Genomic DNA, 19,633 nt, shown 5'->3' with positions numbered 1-19,633 from the left:
CATGGGGATGGGGGGAGGGGTTGTTGTAGAAGTGGGAGGCTTGCCTGAGGATATCAAATGTATTTCATGAGTAACTGGGGACTTCCATAATTTGTAGTTGAGTCTCTTCAACTACTATTCAATATAGGATTTGTTGTATACATCATCAATGCTTGTCATTCAAACCTTACACACCTGCCACACATCTGTCAAAACAGCCTCAACTTTTGATGCCCTGTTTCTTAGATACTGCCAAGCCCCTCCTACCATACCTGTCAGTTTCAACAAGCCCAGTTCCTGCAGCCCCACATTCCCACTTGGGTCACTGTTGTTGAGAACAGCCAGAGCATATTTTTCTTCGTACAGCTGGGTCCCACGAATGATAAGCAGGCTGTCCAGTTGCAAGCGGCTAATTTGGTTCTTGGCAATTAGGACATACCCTTGCACCTCTCTGATGTTCTGGAAGAAGAGAGAGAGAGATCAATCAGAGAAGGTAAGGAATCATACATTCAAGATACCAGTACTCTTCCAAAGGTCATCTAGACCAACCCCTTGAAGATAGAAGGGCCCTCCGTGTTCGTTCCAGCAGCTGGAACAACTTACATCCTAATCCTTACCTAACCTCCCTACCAATGACTTACATCCCAATCCTTCCTAACCTCTGCCCGCTGATTCAGGAATGCCAATGGAGTGTGCACAGCGGCCTAGGGTGGGGTGGGGGGGACAGTTGCAGAAGCCTCCCAGGGTAAAGGAACTTTTGTTGCCTTGCCCTAGGGAAATCTCTTTCTTTATGGGACTCCTCAGTTCTGCACCAGCTATTCTGCTGGTACAAAATCAAGGAGTGTAACTGTAGGGGAAAGGTAGAGGGACAGGATCCAGCTGCATGTGAATGCCACCAATCCCACCCCTTTCCTCCTCAGTTCTGCTTCCCTTCCCATCCATAAACTCCCCTGTTCTGCCCACTGCCCCATATCTCACATTAGTGGACAGAGTCTTCTCCACTAGTCAGCGCATCTGGCCACTAGCAATTGCTCTGCCAACCTCACTGCACGTCCCAGCAGAAGTGATGTTCTGCCATCAACCTCCATGTTCTACTGGTACATTTATTTTAAAACAAGGGTGCATGAGGAATTCTATAGCCCTTATTCATTCTTGCAACACTCCTAGGTCACTCGTGTTTTCCATCTGACAGAAAGACGCTGAGGCTGAAACTTTCCCATAGCCACTCACTGGAACTACGACTAAGCAAACATCAAAATGCTGATTTCACGGTTAACATTGGCTCAGACATCCTATAAGAAGGGCTGCGATTGCTACATGCACACACACCCCGGGGAGGGGGGGGGTATTGCAGAGGTCTCCTCAGGGTAAAGGAACTTTTGCTGGCTGAGTGTGACCCAGGCTATATCTGCCAATGTACCTCTCAGACACAGTCACGATTCTCCCAGCTAGTGTAGCTGCTTCTTGACAAAGTGCCCTGCCTGCTACTGACAACTCCCTCTCCTGTATGACAACATCAGATTCCTCTGTGGACAGACCTAGTTCTGGAGAAGCTATGATGCAATCCACAATCTGCATCAAAAGCTATGATGTAGTATTGGATGGAATGCACTTTTTCCACCTCCTGGGTATCCACTTTCCCCAATCTACGATTCAGGAAAGGGAGGGCTAACTGAACTAGAAGCAAGGGTGCATTTCATCTCTCCCTTCTCCCTTTTCATACACCAAAAACAGGGGGATTTCATCCTGCATATATTTCCGACATCACACTTACCTTGAGAAAGGACGTATCTGCGTCTGCTGGCAAATAGGTGATTTCCAGGTTGCCTTGCACAACATGACAGTCCTCATAGAGACAGCGGAAGGTGGCTTGGTGGTTTTCTGGACTGGAGGGTCGCTGCAGTTTCATGTCTGTCCCCGTGCATACTGTGAGCAAGGAGAAGGAACACCAGTTAGGCTGAACTCAGGAGACTAGAAATGAATTTTATTGGCTGGGATTAAACGGATTACTTTCTTTTTTGTAAGAGAACTAAGGATAAGCCTTTCCTCCTTGTTATGGATTCTTTTTGGGGGACGAGGTTAAGCTAGAACAGGGTCAACATCTATGCCTCTAAAGCAGAAAGCAATATATATATGTGAGTTCCACATATATACGACTCAGGGGGCAATCCCAACTGGCCCTTGTTGCCAGCGCAAGTCCCTTGCCCCAACCCAGAGGTGTTGCAAACATGCCATAAGACACTTTTGTGACACCTCAGGAGTCGAGAGGCTCACACCTCAGTGTGAAAGGTGAGTTCACACTGGCCATGTCAGGCTGGCGCAGGGGTCTGGGGAGGGTGGAGAGAGGGCGGAATGGAGGTGTTCTGTGATGGGGAGAGGGCGGTCAGTCTTGTGGGTGGCATGAGTCTGTGTAGGGAGTGGGGCCAGGATCTAGCACATGGGCCGGATTCTAACCCCACTCCTGGGTGATCCGGTACAGTGCCAGGCTGCTCGGATCTGCACCTCCTCTTTAGGTTGCGCAGATCTGAGTAGCCCCATTGGGGCTGCTACCGCATTACTAGGAGTAACAGGGATTGGTTCCCCTTGCTCCAGGCTAAGCCACAGCCAGAGCCATCCCCATGCTGGATATGGGGCAGGCTGGCCAGCCTGACTGCTGCAGCATGGGTTAGGACTGAGCTGCCCATCAATAAGCATAGAATTTGGCATAGGCAGGAAAAAAAATCAACACCCAGGGAAGCTCAGCTTTCTTTTTGAAAGATCTGTTCAGCCATTAAGGCTACAGAGATGGAGGGACAAGTGCGTTCAGATTTCTAGAAGATGGGGTTCAGTATCTTGCCCAACTTTGCTTTTTCTCCAGGTCTAGCAAAATTAACTGGACAAGACAAACAAGTGTATGCAAATTTGATTAATTCATGTCAGTGAATTTCGTTTGTACCCTGCACCAGAAGTCTATTTTCTTGTGTTGCTTAATACACCCAGCATGCTATTCATTCACTTGTTGCCCCCCCCCAAAATGGTGGTTGACAAGAGAACGGACACGTTTGTCACCCGCCAAGTCCCAGTTCCTTGGAAGAGTCTTGTTTTATGTTGGCGGGGAAGCACAGGCTAGTTTAGGAAGCTAACTTTTGCCTTGTCGACTTTTCCAGCTCTCAGGCTGCTGTCACTTTTTTTCTGGAAGGCTTCTGTGCCTTCAGTAACTGCGTAGCAGAAATTCAACAGGAAATGTTCTCCTCACAGCATGCTGTATCTCCATGCCAGCAAAAAGCTGTACCTTTTGCACTTCTTTTTGCCAGGTAGAAAAAAGGCTACACAGGATCATAATTTCACATACTGGTTAGAATTAAGCAGACAGATTTTTTGGCTCCAATCTTCGAGCACACCACTCAGTCTTGGAGTTTGGACTCCATCCAATTCTCTTCCAAGCCAAGCAGGAACTTCTCTCATCCTTTCAGAAAGCCCACTACTTCCTGTGCTTCACCCCCATTATTGAAAAATTAACCAATTGGCATTCATGTTCCCACGTACAGCCGTTGCCTCAATAAAATCCTCCCCCAGGTTCTGGATATTGAATACCACTCAGAAGTATCCCTTCCTAGAGGAAATCCTGTGTGTTCCTCTTAAAGATGGCCCAATTCAATCATTTCCTATTGACTTCCTGTATTATCCCAATTTGTTCCGGCAGCCTGACAACTTCTGTGTTTTGTTGCTGCTCCTTACTTAGCAGAGGTTTGTAATCTCTGCGGTTTTGATAAACTTGACAACAGAGAGGCAGACCGATTGTTAAAACAGAATGAGCAAATCTTAAAAACATTTTGGGACAACTGCTGAAAATTAAATGTGAATTTCAATTGAGAAATTCAGCATGCCATTCCACATGAAGAGAAAATGAAGCCCATGGGGACGTCTTGCACAGACTTTGGAGGAAGCTGAGATTCCTATTCTAAGTAGCTACATACATTTAAAATGCAATTTTAAATCCATCTAAAAAGTCAGACCATTGGGAACATTTACCCTCTCCATCATGTGATAAAGAACAGCTTTACACTGTACTTCAGGGATTTTCAACCTTTTTCATCTCATGACACACCAACAAAGCACTAAAATTGTCAAGGTACGCCATCAGTTTTTTGACAATTGACAAGGCACATCACACTGCTGGCAGGGGGCTCACATCCCCCAATGGCCCTACTAATAAATGACCCTTCCCCCAAACTCCTGTGGCATACTTGCTGACCATTCTCAGCAAACCAATGTACAGTGGCTGAAAATTGCTGCTGTGCTTCCTAGATTGGTCGATCCATGGTAGCAGAAGGATAGGTATTTTGTGCAGCACATAATTCACTTATGGAACTTGGTTCAGTGTTGGGACAAGGTATGGTGATGGCCACTAGCCGAGATAGCTTTTAAAAGGGATTAGAAAAATTCATGGATAACAATTCAATCAATGGCTTGATGCTACCCACATATAGCCACCTGCAGAGGTACTATGCTTTTGAACACCAGATGCTGAAAAGTAACAGGAGAGGCTTGTTTGCCTATATGGTGTGCTTATGGGATTCAGAGGTATAGGTCACTGTGGCAAATGCATTGCTGGACTAGTTGGACTTTGGCCTGATTCAGCAAGGCTCTTCTTAGGAGCACAGAAACCAATAAATGCTAATAGAGATTGGAACTGGAGGGTATGAAGGTTGCCTGGCTGTTGTAGAAAGCACATGTCTGAAGTCCTCTTGTCCAAGCAAACAAAAGCCAGCGAGGCGGAAAAGGGGTAACAGTGCACAGTGACATCACATTACACATCCTTCTGTATGTGGCCTTTTTGGACCTCAGAAAGACTCCCAGCGCAACTGGAGAACATCTCCAGTTGCATCCTGGGAGCTAGGATCTGGCCTCCACTGCAGGTTCGGAACAAGCGGTAAGTTAAAACCAGGGGTCCCGAATCCACTTATCCAGAGGTGGGAACTGTAGTTGCAATAGATACTGCCTTGAATATAGGAAAGTATACAGTATATACAGTACAGTATATATTGTAAATCTTCTAAATAAACAGTTGAAAACAATTGTATAAAAATTTTTTAAAATACTAATTTAAAAAATATCCCAGATAAATTTAAAAGGTCTATTAGACTGGCCTATGCATGTTTACTCATTAAACAGTGCTCAGTAGAATTTACTCCCAGGTAAATTTGCACAGGATTGCAGCCTTAATGTAACATGACCTACATACCGGTTCTCAGGCAGCCCTTGGGAAAGTTGAATGTTCATTTTAAATTGAATCACGTGTTACTTTGAGCACTCTTAGAAACCAAGCTGAAAGCAAGATTCAGGTGGGCTATAAATAAATAGTCAATACAATCCTCCATGCGTGGGAACTGACTGGAAACAACTTTTCAGGCTTTCTAGATAAGGAGAGACTTCTGTAGCCCTGCTATCTGAGGATTTTAAACAGAAAATCAAACTTGAGGGCTAATGTCCATACGCCATGCACTTTGTTCCTCCAAGAAAAAGCAACACACTTAATAACAGGCCAGTTATAAAACTCTGTGCAGGTGAGGTACAAGCTCGTTTTTCAGGTTGGGATGGGCGTCCTTCCCCCACGCTTACTCCCTTCCCACAAGGGCCATTTATGCAACCTTCTTTCCTGCACAAACAAGCAACAGAAAGAGAAGCAGAACCGGCCTTGGCCTCTAGGATGGGTAACTTGATGCTGTGTGAGCTCACCGGCAGCCAGGGGGCTGTTCCCACAGATTGCACAACTGTCGCTCACCAAACCAAACACAGCCCCCACCAGCCAGGAGGGATAAACTTTCACTGCCTGCCTGGAGGGCCAGTCTACACACACAATGTTTAACTTGTTATCCGAATGGGCTTATATTTTATTTTGAGAACTGCAGCCAGATTTGGATGGGGCTTACACTTTTACCTTCCCCTTGCCACACCCCGATCCACCAGATTCATTATTTGACTTTGCGATGAAAAAAAGTTTCCATTGGTGCCAATGGGAGCATGTTTTCTGGGGTACATAGCTGGATTAGACCCCCTGTGCATAGGGACTATGATAAGGAAAGGATTAAAACTTTCCCCACTACTCAATCTACTGGGCACCCCATCTAGCTGCTATTCATGTAAATAACTGAGCTCATCAGAACCTGTAACACTTTAAACATTGGGTACAGTTTAGTCTTGGGATTTTGAGAAACAATGGGATGGCCAAGGACATAGCTGATCACAATAGACTGAGCTGCATTCAGCTTTGTGGATCACTTGCAATACAGGCCTGTTGTACAGCCACACACAAACAGTTTTTTGAAAAAAAAAAAAATGAAGAATTTTCAACTATAAGGACTAGTAACTTTTGTTTAAATAAAAGAGTACTTGCAAGGGATTTGGATCTCTCTCTGAGTCTTAATTGGCTCTAGATTGTGAGCTAGCCCTAGGACAAGGAAACCCAAATATTGTTTTTGTGTGCGACTGATGTTTTTTCCCCTGAGCCCTTTCTTAGAAAGTCAACTATTAATTAAAACAACTGTTTTTACAGAAATCCATTTCCAGAATTTGGGTGTTCTGGCTGCAGAAGTTGCAAAGGACATATTTGACACAACAGAATAATACTGTTTGGGAAGGCAGATCTGGATAATGGATAATGGTAGTGGAATATCTTACAAATTACAGCTGAGGGGCTGATATAGTACTGGTTTGCCTCAGAATACCAAGTGAGCTTGTGCCAAGGTGAGATTTCATGGACTTCTTTCACTCACAGCTTATAATTTTAGAAAAGCAAAAAATCAGCAAGGAATTAGGTCAACAAGAGGTGGGTGACATCTACATTGTTATTTTTAAAACAAAGGTGGGCAAGAGTATGATCAGATGGCAAAAAGGCGACAGAGCTCTTTTACTATTCATAGTTGTGCAGAAGAGGGAATTGCAGTAGGTACAGTTTTTCTCCTCCCGCATTACAAGCTGTAACTACCAACATTCCCTTCTACACAATTATTAAAGATATAATATTTATACCTCCCCTCCCCACCTGGTTCTGATTCCTCTAGAAAAAAAGATAATTATGGACATCTATAGTAAAAAAAAAAATTGATGTTGGTTAAAGACCAGGGTTGTGGTCCAGATTCTGAAGAAAAAGATGATAACAGCCGAATCCTATTCAGCGCTGGTGCAGCAGGTTCAATGGCGTCACTAGGGTTCATGTCACCCGGTGCGGGATGCCAGCGCGTCACCCCCCCCATGCAGTGGGCGGAACAACACCCCAGGTGGTGATGTACCATCACTCTGCCCCCACTGGTTTTTTGGCTGTACCTTTCGACAGAACAAAGATAGAATGTGGAGTTTCACTCTAGTTTTTTGCATTGCATTCTGCTGGAAATTCTGCATCCAACAGTATATAACATGATGGTATTACTCCTAACCACCACAATTTTAGCATGTCACCCCCCAGTGCGCGCCACCAGCCCCCGTGTGCGTCACCCGGTGTGGCCCGCACCCCCCTGGCGACGTCACTGAGCCCATGGCCCATGCCATATCTAGCAGTGAAATTGGGCAGGCTGGCGGTCTCTGCAGAGTAAGGGAACATTTGTTCCCTAACTTCATGTAGTGCTCCAGCTGTCCCAATGGGGCTACTCAGATCTGTGCCAGCAAAACTGATGGCACAAGTTTGAGAAGATCCATGTAGGGCTTTCAGGCCTGGGACAGGGGTTAGGATAAAGTGGAGGCCTCCTCCGCTGACCCTGCTCCCCGCCTGGGCCTGAACTGCCCCTGCCCCAAACACCACCTCCCTGCTTCCATTCCACCCTCTTTCCATCCCTGTGCTGCTCGGCTGGATTTAGCACCGGCAGGATGGCACAGGCCTTCTCACTGGTACTACTTACTCGCAAGTCATCGCAAACATGCTTTATGGTATGTTTGTGACTGCTAGTACCAGCGCAGTAGTCACTGTGCTGCCCAAGAAAAGGATTGGGCCCCAAATATACTACTCGTCTATTTCCACTTTAGATCATCAGGCAACATATACAGCTATATGAGTGGAGGTTAGAATTGCCTTTAAAAAAACATTCTCAAAGGAACAACTTCACCAGCAGAAGCTGTGGCTCAGCCCTTCCACACTGTGTGATCAATGGTGTCATCAGGTCACCCTCAGGCAGTTGGCAAGATTTGACTGAACCGCTTTTTCAAGCCAGGCATGTTTTAGAAAGAAAAAGTGGCTCTCTGAAGCAATGCCAGTGGAGCCAATGTGCCCCGCCTCCAACACGTCTTAGTCGTGCCCACACAGCTTGAGCCGGCTGGAATTCAGATCAGCAGCTCCACTTCACCCAGCCCGGTTGCCACTGAGACACAAGCATAGACACTGAAATGAAAAGAGTTGCTAAGCAATTGACAGGCGTGGGGTGACTTCATCTCTAACACAAGTCAAGGGCTTTTATAGTACTTCCTATGCAAATCCAACTTGGGGAGAATAATATGGAAAAACAGAGGTAGTACCACCGTTGAAGCCCTCCTAGAAGCCACACTACCTGCTCTGGAAGCGACTACCCTGTATGGTGGTCAGGATGGAGGGGAGCTCCAGAGCCAGTGTTCCTTTCCTTGATCTACCCCCCATAACAGGGCCAAAATCAGTATACTCCACTGGTACCCACAAGGACAAAGCCAGGCAGAGACAGACTGTCCTGAAAGCCTTCCTCCCAGGCATATGGAAAACTCCCAAAAAAACGTAAACTGTACCAGGTAGCCAAGGATCCAGGAGGACTAGAGCAAGACTCTGGCTGGATTCAGCAGACAACAAGAAAGTAAAGAGTTAAAACATAAAAAGAGATTTTTTTTTGAATGCAAAATGAGAGAATATGTGGATAATACAAAGGAGGAAGGAATCAAACAAGTAAGTTTGGCAAAAGGTTTGTGCATTCAAAGTGCCCAGATGCGGATCTTAGCAAAAATACAAGATGATTACTGGCAAAAAACAAAATAAAAACCCCAACGCAGCTGTATCACTGGATCCTCACTTTACTTACTCAGGGTTTCGGTTTTCTAAATGCCATTACACATCTCTACTCCCAGGGAGGTGGGTGAACTTGACCACATATACATGCATTTTAAGGAGGCCAAGTTGGAACACACATGAGCATCCTTGGGCTTGACTTTAAATAACCTAGGTTCAGTGAGGTCACTGGCCATCCAAGTGGGTGGTTTACGATCACCTGGGCATCCCTATCTGCCCTCAGACCTGGTTAGAAAGGGCTTGGATGTCCAATCAGCTGGTGTATGCCAATCTGAGCAGATGGGTAGGAGCTATTCTTCTTGGTGGATTCAGATAATGAAGAAACACAATCCACAGTCTGCATGGCCTTGAGGTCTTTCTGCAATGGCACCACAGGTAATTTCAAAGTGTCTCAGGGAAGCCTCTTTTCTGTCAAAACTTATGGTAGGGTTTTTCTTAATGGAAACATATGGCTAGAAGGCGGGAGCAACGGAAGCTCAATCATCACACCCTATTCCTAACTGTGAGGAGGGCTGGCTGTGGCTACTCTGTGAGGAGGGAGGCAATTACTTTGCACATGGTCAGAGACACATCCCAAATTCATTTCACACATTTCGGAGTTGAGAGCCCCAACCTTGAAAGCAGCCTATGAGAGGTGACTGGGGCATAAAATTAAGCCATCAGTTCTTGAACACCTTCCTGTATTTGGTAAAGGAATAGGGACGCTCCTCTTTCTCAACCTCTGGCTTTCAAGATTAAGGAAAAGGACATTAAGATCAACAACAACAACAAAATTGAACTCTCTTTTTTGAGAGAGTACCTCTTGTTTCCAGGGGTCTTAGCAGGGCTTGTTAGTAGATCTGCATCTATAGATTGTAGGACTGTAAGGGAAAATAGATACAGAGGAAAGCAAGTTGCATCATTCTTGAGCTGGAATAGCCCTGGGACTACACCACAGGCTGTGTCTACAGGGTTTTTAAAAAAAAGGAATAGATACAGCCATAGCCTGATGAGTGAGGCTACCCAGGAATGCATCAGAGAAACCACACATTTCGTCAAGAAGTACAGATAAATTTCTAGACACAAGTGGGAGGCTTGATCAACCCTATCAGGGAAGACAGATGTCAAGGACAGTGTGGGTCCATTTCAAAACAGACTTGTGTTTGCTGTGGGGTCTATAAATCCTTGCAGCAGCCCAAATAACTTTGCTCCCTCTTCAGTCTTTACTCCAGAGCCAATACGTACTTATTCAAGACTTTTATCCTGCTTTCCACTTCCTACACTGTCTGCAACGCAGCTTACAACCTCAAATAAAGAGCAACATCAAATACAATTTAACAGCAACTAATTAAAGCCAGACCGTTCAAATTCAACAATGAAGAACTGCGGAGGTAATAAAACACAATAAATCACGACTACACCATTCAGAGAAGGTTCAGCAAAACAAAAGGATATTTTTCCTGGGGCCTAAACAAAAGCAGGCACTAAGCAAGGATGTCTGGGGAGGTGCCCCACAATCAAGGTACTACCGCAGAGAAAGCCCAGTATCCAATTGCTCCCCATGTAGGGCTTCCCAGATTATGAATACTGTATTGGAATTTATGCAGAATCTGGGGATGGACCATACAGATCTGTTGCCTGTGGAAATTGTGAGCAGGAGAAGTGGCAGGTGGGTGGGAAGGGTTGCGCTAACCAAAAGGATTGCTGAAATTGTACGTTGCTCATGGTAGGCACGTAAGGGGGCTGCCCCACAGCTGAGCCATAGCAACTACCTCCCTTGTCAAACAACTGTCTCATTTCCCCAGCGTCTAGTGCACAGCGGGGCTCTCTGACTGGACAATGTTTTGAAAGCACCAGTAATAAAGTCAACGCTCAGCTGCTGGAATTCCTGGCATGTCCGCCACTAGTCTCCCAGCAACAGGCAGTAAGTAGTAGGCCTTGGGCCTGGGCCACCCAAATGACCAAAAGGCTCTGGCTCTTATCTTGCACTTCTTACATGAGGAGAGAGAGGGAATGTTAGAATTAACTTTGTTAGGGTTGGCAGTTTCGGAGAGAGCTGCCACATCCTATGGAATCGTGCAGAAGGCCAGCTGAGTCACTCTCACAAAATATAGTTTTTTACTGCAAAGGTGAACGAGAGACCTGAAAACATACCAATAAATAAAATCCTACAGAGGCAAGTAGGAACGGTTGTTTTAAATTAATTCAAACAGGAAGTTCACAGTGTATTAGAAAACGAGCCACTGCAAGGGGATTTGGTGTCTCCCCCAAAGTGAAAGATCTTCAATTCCATCAACTCTGCCAAGGCACCCCCAGCAAACCTTCCCTTGGCTCCACTCAACCACGGTACCAACAGGAGCCCATCCTATAAGCCATGATAGGTAAATTGAACCTCCACATACAGGGGCAGTATAACTTTGAATACCAGAAAGTTAGGGACAAAGGACAGCAGAACATTTGTTGCTCATACACATTGCTCAAGCTGGAAGCTCCCCGGGGCATTTTTGACTGAAGGCTGCTGGAAACAAAATACCGGACTACATGGAGACAAGTAATTTGCTCAAGACCACAAATGGAGAGGTGACCCCATCCCAAAATAATTTGCCCTTCGAAAAATGATGACACCTTTGTTCCAACATTTGCAGACCAATGGAAAAGCATGTACTTTGTCTACAGGAGATTCCACACTTTAGTCCCCAGCATCCGCGGGTATCTCAATCAGAAAATCCTGAGCTAGATGGACTAGTAGTTTGGACTCAATATTGGGCAGTATATATATTCATATGCTACACCAGTGTTTCTCAAACTGTGGGTCAGGACCCACTAGGTGGGTCGCAAGCCAATTTCAGGTGAGTCGCCATTCATTTAAATATTTTATTTTTAATATATTAGATGATGCTACCATGGTATGTGACTGCATTTGGGGAAATGTTACAGACCTGCACTTTTAACAAGCTACTATGTATATTCATTTAACAATAATACTAAATGGGATATACTCTGGATAAGTGTGGGTAGGATTGCAGCCTAGGATTGTAAAAAAAAATTCCTGCTTGATGATGTCACTTCCGGTCATGACATAAGAAAATAAGAAAAGCCCCACTGGATCAGGCCATAGGCCCATCTAGTCTAGCTTCCTGTATCTCACAGCAGCCCCACCAAATGCCCCAGGGAGCACACCAGATAACAAGAGACCTCATCCTGTTGCCCTCCCTTGAATCTGACATAGCCCATTTCTAAAATCAGGAAGTTACACATACACATCATGGCTTGTAACCCGTAATGGATTTTTCCTCCAGAAACTTGTCCAATCCCCTTTTAAAGGCATCCAGGCCACATGCCGTCACCACATCCTGTGGCAAGGAGTTCCACAGACCAATCACACGCTGAGTAAAGAAATATTTTCTTTTGTCTGTTCTAACTCTTCCAACACTCAATTTTAGTGGGTGTCCCCTGGTTCTGGTGTGTGTCCCCTGGTTCTGGGGGTGTCCCCATGTGAGAGTGTAAAGAGCATCTCTCTATCCACTCTGTCCATCCCCTGCATAATTTTGTATGTCTCAATCATGTCCCCCCTCAGGTGCCTCTTTTATAGGCTGAAGAGGCCCAAATGCCGTAGCCTTTCCTCATAAGGAAGGTGCCCCAGCCCCGTAATCATCTTAGTCGCTCTCTTTTGCACCTTTTCCATTTTCACTATGTCTTTTTTGAGATGCAGCGACCAGAACTGGACACAATACTCCAGGTGTGGCCTTACCATCAATTTGTACAACGGCATTATAATATTAGCCATTTTGTTCTCAATACCTTTTCTAATGATCCCAAGCATAGAATTGGCCTTCTTCACTGCCGCCGCACATTGGGTCGACACTTTCATCGAGCTGTCCACCACAACCCCAAGATCTATCTCCTGATCTGTCACAGACAGTTCAGAACCCATCAGCCTATATGTGAAGTTTTGATTTTTTGCCCCAATGTGCATGACTTTACACTTACTGACACTGAAGCACATCTGCCATTTTGCTGCCCATTCTGCCAGTTTGGAGAGATCCTTCCGGAGCTCCTCACAATCACTTCTGGTCTTCACCACTCGGAAAAGTTTGGTGTTGTTTGCAAACTTAGCTACCTCACTGCTCAACCCTGTCTCCAGGTCATTTATGAAGAGGTTGAAAAGCACCGGTCCCAGGACAGATCCTTGGGGCACACCGCTTTTCACCTCTCTCCATTGTGAAAATTGCCCATTGACACCCACTCTCTGTTTCCTGGTCTTCAACCAGTTCTCAATCCATGAGAGGACCTGTCTTCTAATTCCCTAACTGTGGAGTTTTTTCAGTAGCCTTTGGTGAGGGACCATGTCGAACGCCTTCTGAAAGTCCAGATATATAATGTCCACGGGTTCTCCTGCATCCAAATGTCTGTTGACCTTTTCAAAGAATTCTATAAGGTTTGTGAGGCAAGACTTACCCTTACAGAAGCCGTGCTGATTCTCCCTCAGCAAGGCCTGTTCGTCTACTCTATGTGTTTTGAGATTCTATCTTTGATGAGGCATTCCACTATCTTACACAGTATAGATGTTAGGCTGACTGGCCTATAGTTTCCCGGGTCCCCCCTCTTTCCCTTTTTAAAGATCAGTGTGACATTTGCTATCCTCCAATCCTATGGCACCGTGGCCATTTTGAGGGACAAGTTGCATATTTTAGTCAAGAGATCAGCAACTTGATTCTTCAATTCCTTAATAACTCTTGGGTGGATGCCATCAGGGCCCGGTGATTTATTGATCTTTAATTTGTCAATGAGGTCTGAAACATCTTCTCTTTTAACCTCTGACTTAATTCCTTGGTCAGGAGGGGCCGTTCGGGCAGCGGTATCTGCCCGAGGTCTTCTGCCATGAAGACAGATGCAAAGAATTCATTTAATTTCTCTGCCATCTCTAAGTCTCCTTTTATCTCCCCTTTCCCTCCCTCACCATCCAGAGGGCCAACCGCTTCTCTGGTGGGTTTCCTGCTTCTAACATATTTGAAGAAGCTTTTATTATTCCCCTTAATGTTGCTGGCCATGCGTTCCTCATAGTCTCACTTGGCCTCCCGTATCATCTTCTTACATTTCTTTTGCCACAGTTTATGTTCCTTTTTATTCTCCTCATTAGGGCAAGACTTCCATTTATGGAAGGAAGTTTTCTTGCCCTTTACAGCCTCTGTAACTTGGCTCGTTAGCCATGCAGGCACCCTCCTGGATTTAGTGGAGCCCATCTTTCTTTGTGGTATACACCTCTGCTGGGCCTCTATTACTGTTGTTTTAAGCAGCCTCCATGCACTCCGGAGAGATTGGACTCTATTTACCTTCCCTTTCAACCTCCATCTAACCAGCCTCCTCATTTGAGGGAAGTCTGGTGGGCTCCATGACTAGCTGCTCTAAGGCACAGTCATTTAGCATGTCAAGGAATCCGGTCTCCTTTTCGTGACCAGAACACAAATTGACCCAGTCTATATGAGGATAATTGAAGTCCCCCATGATTACAACCCTGTCCCTCCTTGTCACCTCCCTGATCTGTTTCCTCATTTCAAGGTCCCCTTCCAATTTCTTGTCTGGAGGACGATAGTACACCCCCAGTATTACATCGTTCCTCAGGCCTGGTAATTTAACCCACAGAGATTCTATGGTGGAGTCGGACCCACCTTCAATCTCTACTTTGCTGGATTCTATCCCTTCCTTAATGGCCACCCCACCTCCAACACGCCCCTCCCTGTCCCTCCTGTAGAGTTTATAGCCCGGGATTGCAGTATCCCACTGATTCTCCACATTCCACCAGGTTTCCATTATGCCCACTATGTCAATGTTTTCCCTTGTAACCAGACATTCCAGTTCTCCCATCTTTGCTCGGAGACTTCGGGCATTCGCATAAAAGCATTTGTGCATGGAATGCCCCAGGATGGGCTGCTTATTCGCTCCTTTGTCTCCGCATCTTCTCATTGTGCCAAACCGTCTGTCACATCCCATCATGCTACCATTCCCAATTTCTTCTCCTACTCTGTCTTTGTCTTGTTGTTCTCTAACCTCCCCATCCTCGTCCCATAGGGATGAGGAGTCCCGAACCAGATGCCCCTCTGCTCCTGTCTGCCTTCCCCCTGGGATCAGTTTAAAAGCTGCTCTGCCACCTTTTTAATGTTATGCACCAGCAGTCTGGTTCCATTCTGGTTCAAGTGAAGCTCGTCCCTCTTGTACAGGCCCTGCTTGTCCCAAAACGTTCCCCAGTGCCTAAAGAATCTAAACCCCTCCTCCCTACACCACTGTCTCATCCATGCATTGAGACCCCAATCTCCGGCTGCCTAGCTGACCCTGCGCGTGGAACAGGTAGCACTTCCGAGAACGCTACCTTTGAGGTCCTGGCTTTCAGCTTCCTTCCTAATAGTCTAAATTTGGCCTCCAGGACTTCCCAGCTACACTTGCCCACGTCGTTGGTGCCAACATGCACCACAACCAATACCTCCTCCCCACTGTCTACCAACCTGTCTAGACGAGAAGTGATGTCCGTAACCTTTGCACTAGGCAGGCAAGTCGCCATGCAGTCCTCACATCCATCACAAACCCCCCTCTATGTTTCTGATAATTGAATCCCTCTATGTTTCTGATAATTGAATCCCCCACTACAAGAAGCCCCCGACCCCCCTCCCGCCAAGAAGTATCCTGAGTGCGTTTGGATACGGGCCCATCCCCTGGAGAAGGGGTCCCCCCTAGGGGATTGTTTCCCTCCTCTCCAGGTTGACGTCCTACAGCCCTGAGACTTCCCAACCTGGCAGCTGAGGAGCTGCGTGCCTGAGGTTGGGACAAAGCCTGATCGTCCCCAGAAGTCTCCCCAAGGTCCTTCTCTGCCTGCCTCTGCTTCTCCAGGTCGGCCACCAAGGCTTCAAGGAAGCGGACACGTTCCCTGAGACCCTGGAGCTCCTTGCACCGAGGACACACCCATGACTTATGCCCCAGAGGCATATAGTCATACATGTTACACTCTTGCAAAACACTGGATACCCCCCGTCCTGCTGCTGGCTGTCTGACTGCATAGTTTTTTTTTGTTGTTTTTATTTAGGGGTACTTAAAAACCCTTCACTGGGTTGCTACCCTCTTCTCAAGGGAAGAGAAGGACAGTGTCTGGGGCCCTGGCTTCCTCGCCCTGCTGCTGAACTCGCCCAGATGCTAAACTCGCGGTGCCTTACCTGGCACTTTGTTCCCGTGGCACTTGGTGTCCCAGAGGCCACACGCGCTTCTGCAGAGAGGCTCATGCGGTGGCAGGCACTAGCTTTATAACCCTAGCTGGCTCCTCCTCCTTCCCTCCTTGCTGATTGAAAGGGGGCTGGTCTTCCCAGGTGAGATTACAAAAGCTCAGGAAGACAAAAGACTGTTGATGGGCTAAATCCACTCTGCAGGCCCCTGAATGGGTTGCTTGGATTAGCCTAATGGGGCTCTTATCACCTCCTACAGGTCAATGACTATGCTAAATTGCCCTGTCTGGTTGGGAACTGGCTCTTCCTAGGTTCTTACCCTCCTAATTCAGTTCTCTTAGGCTGGACTGTTTTTTTAACCTTAAGCAAGGTTTTATTTGAGTTTATTTATTTATTGCTCTCACCTAGATCCTGTGTCCCAATTTACTGAACTGTTTAGATCAGAGGTGCTCAATAGGTGGATCGCGATCTACCGGTAGATCATGAGGCAAAATGAGTAGATGGGGAGCCCTGTCTCTCCAAACTGTTAATATGTCAATTTCGTCTAGTGACTAGACGAAACTGACATATTTAGCTGACACTAAACTGAAACTGACACTTTAGCTGCTCTTCAGACATGCAGCAACAAAACTGATGAAACTGACTAGACTCCAGCAGGGGCTCCATACATTAAAGGGGGTGTCTGTCAGACGCTTCCTTCCCCCCTGGTAGATCTCTGGGCCTTGCTGGGTTTCAAAGTAGCTCTCGAGCCAAAAAAGTGTGAGCACCCCTGGTTTAGATCATGTTCTAACTTAGATTAAGTTTAACTTGGGTTAAGTGTAGGGTTAATTTAAACAAAGTCAAAGAATTTGCTTTCCACTTTATCCTCCTCTGTTTTATTTATTTTTCCAAGTGCCTGACCCTTGGGCTCTTACTCACGAGTAGGACTCTGCTCCTGCTCAAGTAGACCTATGTACACACCTACATATTTATTTTTATTGCCCTCACCTAGCTCCTGTGCCCCAACTCACTGGACCTTAGATTCCCTCTCTTAGGTTAGATTAGGTGCTAGCTTAGGTAAAGCTAAATTTCAATGTTGATTTAAGGTTGATTTAAAGTTTAAAGACATAACTTCCAGTGGGTCCTGACAGATTCTCATTCTAAAAAGTGGGTCCCGGTGCTAAATGTGTGAGAACCACTGTGCTACACCATGCTCTGAACCACTTCTTTCCCCACCTACTGCCCAGGCTTTTCATCAGTGCAGAGACAAAAGAAAAAAAATTTTTGGCAGCCTCATAAACTAATACTGCAAACATGATTTCTTTACACAATGCATAATTAACCTATGAAATTCACTGCCATAATGAATTTAGTGATGGCCACTAGCATAGATGGCTTGAAAAAATTAGACAAAGTCACAAAAGATGACTACCATACCCAATCGCTATGGATAGGTCTAAATTCAGAGTGTACTTCCAAGGGATTCTGTGTAATAAATAACAGGGAAGGCTATCATCTTCCTATCCCATCTGTGAGCTGCTGATTCACAGCAGATCTGACCTAGCTGACCAAGCCCTAGCTAACCACTCCTGTGGTCTACACATATAAAAAAATATTTTCTCTTTATAGCATCATTTCATATACACTCATGGGGGCTTGTGTGACGAATGAGCTTTCAAGAGGAGGGAAGGGGGCTTTGGGTCCCTTGGGGTGCCCCAGACACTGTCACAGATGCTATGTAAGAAGTTAGTCTACCTCTCCACCAAGGAGGTGGAACTCAGTCAAAGCAAGGTACGCTTAAGACTTACTACGGATGGTGGCTGTTCAATGAGTATCTACATATATCAATGAGCCAGCCTGACAGCCTCCCATGAAGATGCCCACATAGCACTTCGACATAATTTGTAGGCAAGAAGCAAGCCCTATTTGTCTACACGCACCATTGCACCAGAACCAGCCAAATCCTGATTAAGTCCTCGCCACCATCCTAGAGGACGTTTTTATTTTTTTGCCCTTTAGATGATCGCTCAACACTTTCTGTGCGTTGAATAAGGAGACAGACTGTCTACTGACACCACTACTAATCAAGGGTTTATTTTGTGCTACTAATAGGTGCTAGACCAGGGATGGGCAAGTCCAGCACAGCTTGACTCAAGTCAAGTAGCTGAGTCATCCCCCCCCCCCCCCGCAACTCAACTCAAAAAAGAGTCAAAATGGGGGGGCACTTTCCAAGTCACCAAGTCATCCTTTAGTGACTCTAAAGGACTCAAGTCAAGTTCCCCGCCTTTACAAATCCCACAGTGGAAAAAACAGAACTGTTGTCAAGAGGCATGCGTGTGTCAAAGTTCTCTTTACTCACTCCCCTATTGTCCCCACCCATCTGTAAACAGAGCGGGAGGAGGTGGGAGAGAAGTGGCAAGAGGGAGGAGTGTCACGAGCAGCAGCTGCGAGGCTTACCAAGACGACCTGATCCTTTGCAGGCCTACTCAGAAGTAGTACTACTGCAGCTAGTCGTTCAATGAGGCTTCCTCCTCCAAAGTAACAACAAGCCCATAGAAGCCATGAGGTTCGTGATTACTATGAACCACCTCCCCCCCCCCGCTTTCCCACCTCCTGTTTTCCCCTCCAGCCAATCATAAGGCAAGAATCCCCTTGGGCTCCTCCTCCTGTCCACTTGCAGTCAATGAAAATACCGGCCTGCCCATCCTTGGTCCACTGTTCATCCATTCCTTCCTTCCTATCAAGATGAGCAAAAGAATTTTCTCCTCCCCCCCCCCCGATCGGATGCATCAACCTTTCCCTGCCTTGTGGCTGGAACTCCCTGCTGCTCACCGGTCAGAATGATGGCCCCATGAGGTTTTTCATGTGGCGAAAACAGTAAGGAAGCACACCTAGACACAGGCAGCGTGTGTGGGGACAAGTGCCGAGTCAGGGGGACCCTGACTCAAGTGTTTTCCAGTCTTCCATGCGTGTGACTCAAGAGTCACCCAAAATCAGCCCGAGTCATCTGAGTCACGTTCCCAACCCTGTGCTAGACTTGGTATACAACATTATAGTCCAGAGGGCAGGGGCGGTGCAGCCAGAGATACCACCTCACACTGCGACAGTTGGCAGAGAGTCTGCTGTTGCCACCTCTGTCTTAGTACAGTGGGGGAGTGGGGGAACCCTTGCCATGTTCCGTGGCAACCTGGAAGTGTGGGACCTCTTCGTTTGTGCAATCCCTTTAAATAAAACTGAAAGCCCCACACTTCCATGTTTGCAAAAACTGTGCAACAGAGCATGGTAAGGAAGCAGATGATGCACTTTTCACTCACTTTTAGCAAGCTGGAAGCAGATCAATGTGACTCGTGCCAGGAAGCAGGAGGGAGGGAGGAGGCAGCAGCAACTTGGGGTGAAGGGCACCCTGAAGTCATCATCTCTTGCCCCACCCTTCCACCATGTGCTGCAGCTACAAGCCTCATGAACTTGCCTCATGGCTGGGCTGGCCATG

At 46.4% G+C, this 19,633-nt stretch overlaps 1 protein-coding gene across 1 annotated transcript in view; it reads right to left on the bottom strand.

Moving 5' to 3' along the window:
• The window catches only part of ERBB2 (erb-b2 receptor tyrosine kinase 2), a 72,216-nt gene that overhangs the window by 36,263 nt on the left and 16,320 nt on the right, over positions 1-19,633 (bottom strand). The window contains exons 2-3 of the mRNA XM_066628432.1: positions 1,754-1,905; positions 252-438 (exon numbers count right to left, since the gene is read on the bottom strand). Of these exons, the coding sequence (XP_066484529.1) occupies positions 252-438; positions 1,754-1,905 (339 nt within the window). The remainder of the gene's footprint in view (positions 1-251; positions 439-1,753; positions 1,906-19,633) is intronic.

The sequence above is a fragment of the Tiliqua scincoides genome, chromosome 5, assembly GCF_035046505.1.
Source record: "Tiliqua scincoides isolate rTilSci1 chromosome 5, rTilSci1.hap2, whole genome shotgun sequence".
Classification (NCBI taxonomy): domain Eukaryota; kingdom Metazoa; phylum Chordata; class Lepidosauria; order Squamata; family Scincidae; genus Tiliqua; species Tiliqua scincoides.
This window is presented reverse-complemented; position numbering and strand designations above follow the sequence as displayed.